This window comes from Mus pahari, chromosome 2 (genome assembly GCF_900095145.1).
Source record: "Mus pahari chromosome 2, PAHARI_EIJ_v1.1, whole genome shotgun sequence".
Taxonomy (NCBI): Eukaryota; Metazoa; Chordata; class Mammalia; order Rodentia; family Muridae; genus Mus; species Mus pahari.
Window position 1 is genome coordinate 131,544,220 of NC_034591.1, and position 9,897 is coordinate 131,554,116.

The following is a 9,897-nucleotide window of genomic DNA, read 5'->3' on the forward strand; positions in this document are numbered from 1 at the left end:
TTTTTCAAGACAGGGTTTCTCTGTATAGCCCTGGCTGTCCTGGAACTCACTTTGTAGACCAGACTGGCCTTGAACTCAGAATTGCCTCCGGAGTGCTGGGATTAAAGGTGCACCATCACACCTGGCCACTAGTGGATTTTTTTTTTTTTTTTTTTTTTTTGATATAGGGTCTTACCATATAGCCCAGGCTGGCCTTGATCATGATTCTTTCCAGACTCCCAAGAGTTAGGATTATAGTAGTATACCATGACAACTGGCATGGGTGAATATATCAAAAATATATTTTATTAATGAAAAATGGGGTGGAATATTATACATTTTTTGAGTGAATGTTGCCTTGAGGAAGAGATATAATTTAATTTTCAAACTACATCTTTCACTGGCCCTGCCCTGTTTGTGTCTGAGGCAGAGTCTCTCTCTCCACAGTGGGGGCAGGCCCTCAACTTTCCATCCTTCTCCCTCAGTCTCCCGAGTGCTGGGGTTACAGGTGTGTGCCACCATGTGCCGGTCAATTCGGCTTTTAGTTGGTGATAGCTTTCTAAAGTAAATGCCTCACTATTTAAGCTGTAACACTGGAGTACCCATTAAGGATGGTAGTCTTTCTGCACATGACAATATCACTTCATACAGAAGGAAAATACATGTTTAGCCGTTCTTAAGCAGGAGTGCTGGTAACTGGATTTGAGCATTGGTGTGTTGAATTTCATAATTGAAAAAACTAAACTGAACACTTTTAGGATCATATTCTAACAATTTCTTTTTGGCAGAGGCTTAAGACATATGCTTCTAACAAACTGGAAAAAAAAAAAAATCCACATGCCGGGAAGGGAGCTCATTGCACACCACAGGGCCCTTAGGAACGGAAGCACAAAGCAATGCATGGGAAACTTCCAACAGGAGGCTTTAAGATAGACTTAGTTTTTCATGATTTTCCCAAAGCCAGTCATGGTATTTATTTAACTTGTGGTCTTCAGGGTGTACCTGGAAGAAATGCAACATATCAGCCAAAGAAATGTTTAAAGGTTTGGTCAGGGAGTTCATCATGATAATATATCTGAGATAAATAAGGACAATGAACCCAGCAGCAACCAAGATTGTATATAATTATACCTTATACAACAGATATCCTACACGGATTACAAAGTGCTCTCCAGTTCAGAACTAACCCAGACCTGGAGCAGAAGGCAGCGATGATAGAGACCCTGTGAAGCTAACCAATGGCTCTGGTGATGAAGGGGTAGAACTGTGGCCCTTCAGCCTGGGTTTCTCTAGACGTCACTGACTTAATGCAGGGATACACTGTGAGGAGGCAGTGTGCAAAGATACCCTCCAGCTGTCACATTACCATCAAAATGCACCAGTGCTGGGCAGGAACAAAGGAATGGGTAGTTGTAATAGGCCCCGGATGCCGCGTTCCAGTCTGCGATGAGGAGAAATCTGACAACTAGACGCTCTAAGTCCAAATATTTCCTCTTTTACGGGGAATCCTGTTTTGCAGATGTGTGTGTATGTACAGGTACTTGTATATTCTTGGTGCATGTGTGCAGCCAGAGGACTCAGGCACCTTCTACTTTCAGAAAACAATTAAATTTTATTAGTTGTGCATGTGTATATACTGAGGCATGTCTATAAAGTACAATTTTTTTAGAGTCAGTTCTTTCCTTCCACCTTTATGTGGGTTCCAGGAATGGAACTTGGGGTCACCAGGTTTGTGCAGCAAGCACTGTTACACCCTGAGCCATCTCCCTGGCTCACAATCCACTTTTTGTTTGAGAAAGTGTTTCTCACTGGCCTGGAGCTTTACCCACATAGGCTAGGCTATCTGGTATACAAGCTCAGAGAGGCTATCTAGGAACTTCCAGGCGTCCTGCTGTTCCTGTCCCCACGGTGCTGGGACTACCAGGTAGAAGGTGAATGCTGCCATGCCTGGCTCTTCTGTGAGTTCCAGGGATCTGAATTCAAGCCCTCATGGCAAGCACTTTACAAACTAAGCCATCTCCTCTCAGCACTAGGGGCTCCTTTTAACAGGAAGAAACCCTGTCAGTATTAAACAGAACACAGACAGGCTAGAGGGTCAGGAGCTCAAGTCAGTAGGAGGCCACTGCACAGGGACTGGGGCAGTACCTCAAGAGTTCATAACTACAATTCATATCCTCATGCCCCCACTGCTCTTTGAACAGAGGGCAAATCTGGTTGGAACTACAACAGGACTTGTTTCTCATAGATCCAGACATACTGGTGGACTTATATGCTGAATATGTTGGCTTATGTTGGATATGGCCAGTGGTGGGCTTACCTGCTTCCATTCATTGACACAAAAGATCCGGTAGGAGTCATTGCCATATTTACCAATCCCATGAAGCTCAATCGGATACCTCCACTGCTTTGTCAGATATTCATCTGAGGGATACACATCCAACACATGGTCAGCCTTGTGACAGTCACCTTCCTCACACCTGTAATGGGGCAAGACGACCCCTACCTATGAAGCAGCACTGACTGTAGCCTCAATTCTGTCATGCCCTTATCACCCGCCTCTTCCTCACCACTCTGTGTGCTTTGCTAAATATAAATAGTCAGAGGAAATGCTTCTCTTCTGTGCACAGGGCTATTCAGTGTTGGGCAAAGATTTATGGTTTGGGTCAGTAGGAGTCTGTGGTGTGGGGCAAGCGGCCTGTTTTAAATGTCTTTGATGCTTGAGCTAAATGACCTCAATTAATATAACATCCCAGGGCATTAAAATTTTAAGGTGTGGCTGCCTTCAGTGGGCACAATTTGCTCCTTCCATTGGGCTAGGGAACATACCTGAGAACTTGATAATGGTTTTTGCACGGAGATCATAGAGACCAAGAGGCTTAAGCAGCTCTGACACGTCCCTCCAGTCAGCAGTTCGGGCCACTTCAGCTGAAGGGTACTTCTCCAGAAACTCCCACAGCACAGGGATGGCCATCTTGCCTGGGTAGCATAAACAATGGCAGACACATGTCTTGGGAAAGGCCAACTTCTTGTTTAGGTAGTTTTACATCTAGAAACTTCAGGCAGTGGCATTTTTGTTACTGTGTTTGTGGTGCTGGGAATGAAATTAGGGTATTTTGCATGCTGGCAAGGGCCCCGCCACTGAGCTATATCCCCAGCCTTGCTTATTTAACGACTGTCAAGTCACTACCGGAACCAGCAGCCACTTACATAACCAAATACCAACACTGTTACTCTACTTGGTTATTAGTACAAATTATACTGAAACTAGCTAGTTTTCAAATAATCAGCTCACTAGATAACCACTATAAGCATCCAATGAACACAGGGAGATTCCAAGCACAATAGAGGAAAAAATATTAACTGCTCCTTCACTGATAACCAAAGCTAACCTGTTAGTAGGAAACCAATGACCACCTGGCGCTCAGTATTAAAAAGGATGTTGGCTGTTATCCAGTCTAATGTTTGAGTAAGCCAAGAGTTCTGAGGGCTAAAAGGGAAAAGCCTTGTCCGACATCCAAACTCAAAATGTACCTTGAACTTGGACTTCTTAACCAGTTTGGGTATCTCCCTTCTAACCAGGACAAGATGACAATGACCCACAAACCTGAGGTCCGATTGAGAAATATAGTTGCGATGAGGAGTTTCCATGGATCGTGGAAAAGTATTTCTTGAACAAGATTAAAAGGTGACCGAGGAGGGGTCCATTTCTTGAAGGCTTTGCGTCTTGGGGGGCTAAGAGCTACAAAAATATAGGGTTGTCAACGTTGTTCTCCTAAAAGACTTGGACTGTCCCCCTTCCCCCCACCCCCCATTCTGCTTAGGGAAAGGTAGGTACCTTCTTTGTTGTACTTGCTGGAAAAATACAGGCTTGTTTTCCTTTTTTCTACTTGTGTCCGTGGGATGCTGTCTTCTGAAAAGCAAAAATAGTTTATAGTCTACAGCTTAGGGAATGCTGGGGCTAGCCTAGGCTACATAAATTACCCTAAGTCCACTAATATATCAGTTAGCCATTATTTTATCTCCACTTTATCCATAAGGAAACTGAGGCACAGAGAAGCTAAATGAGTCCCAGGTCACACAGCTAGTGTGAGAGCTACAGTGGAAATGCAGGCAGGCTAGCTCAAGATCAGGGCTTACTGGTGTCCTATGATTTACATGGCTAGCTCACAGCATGGAAAACTGCGACAGTCTGGATATTCTAGTATATTTGTACAATGTGGTCATTAAAATGTGGAGACTATCATGAATATTTTCTACTGTTATTTACTTCAAATAGTAAAAAAAAGAGGCAAGATTCTACATATGATCTCAATTTTTATAAACATGAATTTATGTGTACAGATGCACACACATAAAGAGACACCAAGAATAGAATTACAATAGTACAGTGGCTGTTAGAAGTGGTAATTTTTCTTTTCTTCTGTAATTTCCCCACACATTTGAAAGGTTCTCCAGTTGTATTTACCAAAAAGGAGGCCCACAGGAGAAGCTGAGGCAGAGCTGTGAGCTCGATCGCGGCCTGGGCTACCCTCTAAGCCTCTGGAGAGACTGCTCAGCACTAAGAGGACTTGCTGCTCTTCCAGAGGGCCTAAGTTCAGTTCACAATACCAATGTCGAGTGGCTCACAACTGCCTGTAACCCCAGCTCTAGGGAATCTAATACCCTTTTCTGCCTTCTGTGGACACCCACACAAAAATGGCACCCACACCCACCCAGTCACCCACAATATACAAAATAAAAATCTTAACCAATATTATCAAACCTTTCAAGTTTCAATCTCTCAAGTTGAAATGGTCATAATACTCCCTTTAGCTACACCCTCTGAGTATCAGTTAATATCTTACTTACACTTGTATATTATAAAACTATCTTTTAGCTGGGCATTGGTGGCACGTGCCTTTAATCCCAGCACTTGGGAGGCAGAGGCAGGCGGATCTCTGAGTTCGAGGCCAGCCTGATCTACAGAGTGAGTTCCAGGATAGTCAGGGATACACAGAGAAACCCTGTCTTGAAAACAAAAAAACAAAACAAACAAACAAAAATACCCTCAAACCATCTTTTTTCACTTATTTTTACCTCACAATTATTTTATTATTTTGAGACAATGTCTCAGGTAGTCCAGACTCTCCTCAAACTTACCATGTAGCTGAGGACGGCCTTGAACTCATGATCTTTCTACATCTAACTCCCAAATGTAACACCACACTCAGCTACCTTATAATAAAACTGTTTAATTTTAATTTATGCATTGTTACATGTGATACCTGTGGGGGCCAGCAGAGGGCATTAGATCCCTTGGAGCTGGAGTTACAGGCAGTTATGAGCCACCTGATATGGGTGTGGGGAGCTGAACTTCGGTTTTCTGGAAGTGCAGGAAGTGCTCTAAACTGCTGAGCCATCTCTCTAGAGGCCTTCTGTCTTGATATGAAAAACAACTAATTTGGGGTATTCCTTTAGTTTTCAGAAACTAAAGTTTAAAGTAGTTGCCAGAAAATGATACCAGAGTTGACTAAACACTGCCACAAGTATCCAGGTCTCCACATAATGATGTCAGTGGCTTTTGCTATTCTAGTCTGGGCAGGGAAAGTCCAGAAGAAAGCATGAAACAGAACAAAGGAAAATGATTTTATGGGTACTTGATGTTTTTCATGGGTTCCCACACTAAGAAACCAGCCTCCTTTATTACCTGTTGGTTTGATACTTTCTAGCCAAGCAATGGTCATTCTTGGGGGCACCTACCTAGTACCCAACAGCATTTCCCCTACACTGAGACTTAGACTTCAGAATAGGATGAGCTGGATACTTCCAAATTGGTCAAGAGAAGATGCTTTTAATATTTAACCTACCAATTATAATTGCAGTATATCTATACAATCCAATGCTTTAAGAAGCTCAAAGGACATACATTGAGGAATTCTTATCCATTTCCTAGGTATATGTGGCCATCTGTTAAAGGCACATCAATCCCAGGCACAGAGAAGACGCACAATTATGGATGGGACTGGAGACAGAACTCAAGCGTTACCCTGGTTCCACCAATCTGTGCAGGCTGTGTTCCCAAAGGAATCTAAGTAAAATTAAAATTACTATTCTTCTTTAAGAGAGTTATTCATTATGCCGTAACAGTATAATGAATAACCCAGGGCTGCTCAGATCTTTTTATCTATTATTCACTGAGGCACTGTATAGGCAAATCTGCCAAGCCCAGGACTCTTGTGTGAAGAGCACAGTACAAATAATACATGAACTAAGCGATTATACTTTTGAATTATTGAAAGCTTCAAGGCCTTTTAGAGAAGCATCAGGCTGCAACAGAAGAAAAAAATAAATAAAAAGAATGTAATACAGATGAAATTAAATTGGGAGTCACAAAGCAGCAGCACAGGAGGGGCAGGAAGATGCGGACTATTCTTGGTCAGTTTATAAAAGGAGTCTTATCTACATTCTTCACAGAGAATCTTCCTTACAGTCTTAGACTTGCTGCCAGAAGAGAAGATAGCAAGTGTGGAAAGCCCCACCTCTTAGCCGCTGTCCAGGGAGAGGTAGTAGCAGCCATGACACACCACTCTTCTATTGCTGAGCGTCCTGGCTGTAGCCAGCTGATTACCTCTCTGCCATAATTAAGGGCCTGATGACCAAGCTCAAAGATCAGTTACAGGATGGAGATGTAACTCAGTTGATAGAGTGCTTGCCTGCCACGAATTAAGTTCTGGGTTCTGCGCCCACACCACATAAACTTGCATAGTGGCACATGCCTTTAATTTTAGCACCCAGGAAGCAGAGTCAGAAGGATACAATTTCAAACGTATCTTCAGCTATACAGTGAGACCCAGGATAGCTGGGACACATGAAACCCTGTTCTCAAAAATTACTTAAGGCAGATATTGGGATCAACTGGGAGAATATATCTGACGCTTGACTCTTCTTCACTATACTCCCTATCTCAACCCCATCCAGGCATGAAATACAAGATCCGGGAGGGTAGACAGTTCACCACGCAGCTAACAGAATTTTCATGCACTGAGTACCTTGAAATGTTTCAGAAGTAAAGTGTTTCTTGGCTTGTGAGCAGCTGGGCATTTCAGAGCCATCCTGTAAGATGTCGGTATGCAAATGTGCCTCCCCATTTTGGTCTCCCTTCGATCTGATTTCCTCTGATTCTAAAAAAGTCTGCTCACGATTTGCTTCACCTGCTGCTTCAGTTGAATGGAATTTGTTTGTCGTGCCAGAAGTTACTTGTCTGAGACCAAGATCCGGTCCTGGGCTTGGTGATTTTTCTTGTCCCAGGACCTTTTCTTCCCCAGCCAGGCTGCCACTCTCCCTTGCACAGGCATCTGCAGGGCAGAGGATTCTGTTGAGTTGACTTTCCTGTGGAACCAGCTGGCTATAGGCACCCACCTTCTGAACTGCAGGTGCTCTTTTTCTGTTTCTTCTAGTGGAATCTAAGAGACTCTTCCCGCACTTTTGTTTGGTTTTCTGACTTGCAATTCCTTTCAAAACAGTCACCTTTCTTTTGGGCTTTCTCCTCTCCTCAGAGTCAACATCCTGAATGCCCCTATGTTCTTTCAATAGCAAGTAAGTAGAGTTAGAGTTAGACAGTCTGCTGCTATCTGGCGACTCTGAATTACCACTGGGCAGAGGCAACACATCTGTTTTCCTCTTGTTTCGTGTCTTGAGGTTCTGCTTTGAAACGTCAGTTTCATTTGGCTTCGAGGATGTCAGAGCTGCCAAACTTTGGTATTTATGACCTGGATTGATGCCCCCTTTAGACAGTACAGTAAAATCAAAATCTTCAGGCTTAAGAAAAGTCTCTCCAATTTTGAGAAGATAATTAGCAAGTGAACGTTTTGATCTGAACTTCAATCCTTGTGGGCTTAAAAGAAAAAAAAAAGAGTGACTTTTAAAAAGAACTGGACCACATTTCAGAATTCCAATTAATAATTCTTAAATGTCACCAAAGATGTTTGGCATTTTAAAGCAACAAAAAGTAATAAATGGCCTTTTTCAATAGATTCTTCTATGAGAGTATAAATTCAGCATACAAATGTAGCTTAAATCCAAATGTCTCATTACCATTGAGAACAGGATCAACACTGTGTATATGTGATTGTCCCCAAATCACTTGATAAAACCAGTGACACTGAAGGAACAGTAATGATTTTATAATACATTTTTTATTTTATTTTATTATTATTTTTTTTCAAGACAGGGTTTCTCTGTGTAGCCCTGGCTGTCCTGGAACTCACTCTGTAGACCAGGCTGGCCTCGAAGTCAGAAATCCACCTGCCTCTGCTTCCCAAGTGCTGGGATTAAAGGCATGTGCCACCACTGCCTGGCTATATTTTTAAAATGTATGTGTGTGGTATATGCGTGTATATATGAGTTTTCTCATGAGTACCTGTGCATGTGGAAGCTTCAAGTTAAAATCAGGTGTCCTTGTTCACTTTGTTTGAGACAGTGTTTCTCACTGAGCCCAGAAGTCACTAAATCCAGCTAGTCTAGCTGCCAGATTTCCCTGGGGATCCCATCTCAGACTCCTGAGAGCCAGGATCACAGGCAGCTGCTGTGCCCACACAGCTCTGCAGATGGACTCTGGGGGTCTGAACAATGACAAATGCTTTATTCCCTGAGTCATTTCCTTAGGCTGTAAACCCCGGATTCTTGCTATCCTTCCCCATTACGGACAAAAATCACTTGGCTGTATTGTCATTTTCCTCCCTAAATGCTTACCTGATAAAATATACATCAAATTTTCCTGCAGTTTTCCCAGATAACCTTTGCTTCACAACTCTTTCCCATCCACACGGGACAGGCTTGTGGCCTTCTTCTGTCGCTGCAGTACAACTAGACAGAGTAGAGGCAGTGGGCTCCTGGAGAAGGGAGCTGCACTCACTGCTTATTATCACCAGGTCCTTTCCAGCTTCTCCCACTCCTCCCAGTTCAACAGCAACATCTTCCTTGCTGGAAAAACAAAACCCAAGTGATGAACTCACTTAAAATTGCTTTTACCCTGCCTCCTCAATTTCTGCCCACAGAAGTATAGAACTGCATAAAATACAGATTAAAGTCAGTGAGCTAGTCTTGTTCCATGAGTATTGTCCCAGCTCTGACAACTTCTCGTCCTTAAACATGGATGTTCTCCTCCACCTTGGTTTTCGAGACAGGGTTTCTCTGTGTAGCCCTGGCGTCCTGGAACTCACAGAAATGTGCTTGCCTCTGCCTCCCAGATGTTGGGAAGAAAGGCATATACCATCACTGCTTGGCTCAACATGGGTTTTTAAATGTTAGGACTCTCCACACAGTATACCTGCTAAACTTTTTCTTAATTCACACTATAGGGCTTTTATAAAGGATTTTGGTAACAGTTGTTGGAAGTTTGAGATATGAGCCAATAACTGAACTTTTCATTTGAGATCAGCCAAACTGCTTAAATGAATCACCCGTCTCTCCTGCAAACATGTAAGGGGAACACTTCACGTATGTGTGCATTTTTGAGAATCAACAACTACCATTTTCATAAAATGATGTGGTCCTCCAAAAGGTACATAATTTCTGGTAAGAACTTCCAGATCTCTTTCAGATCACTTTGTGAGGTTAAAATGTACTCTCATTGGGTGGTGAAGAGATGGCTTAGCTGTTAAGAACACTAGCTGCTCTTCCAGAGGTCCTGAGTTCTATCCACAGCAACCACAGGATGTCTCACAATCTTCTAACTGTAATCACATGGGACATGGGACCCGATGTTCTCTTCTGGTATGCAAGACAAAGTACCCCCCCCACACACACCATGTATATAATATATATATATATATATATATATATATATATATATATATATATATCAGAAACAAATAAATCTTTAAAAAATTTTTTACTCTTTTTTTTTTTTTTCTTTTTTTTTCGAGACAGGGTTTCTCT

At 42.5% G+C, this 9,897-nt stretch overlaps 1 protein-coding gene across 2 annotated transcripts in view; it reads right to left on the reverse strand.

The window, feature by feature from the left end:
• Nucleotides 1-757: 757 nt before the first annotated feature.
• The window catches only part of Mbd4 (methyl-CpG binding domain 4, DNA glycosylase), a 10,841-nt gene continuing 1,701 nt past the window's right edge, over nucleotides 758-9,897 (reverse strand). Inside the window, exons 2-8 of one of the 2 annotated variants that reach the window (XM_021191303.1) lie at nucleotides 8,710-8,940; nucleotides 7,008-7,852; nucleotides 3,815-3,889; nucleotides 3,584-3,718; nucleotides 2,806-2,955; nucleotides 2,297-2,400; nucleotides 758-981 (exon numbers count right to left, since the gene is read on the reverse strand). In XM_021191303.1, the coding sequence (XP_021046962.1) occupies nucleotides 904-981; nucleotides 2,297-2,400; nucleotides 2,806-2,955; nucleotides 3,584-3,718; nucleotides 3,815-3,889; nucleotides 7,008-7,852; nucleotides 8,710-8,940 (1,618 nt within the window). In that variant the 3' untranslated portion in view covers nucleotides 758-903. Of the gene's footprint in view, nucleotides 982-2,296; nucleotides 2,457-2,805; nucleotides 2,956-3,583; nucleotides 3,719-3,814; nucleotides 3,890-7,007; nucleotides 7,853-8,709; nucleotides 8,941-9,897 lie in introns of those variants that run through there. The other variant, XM_029535072.1, reaches the window with a different exon arrangement.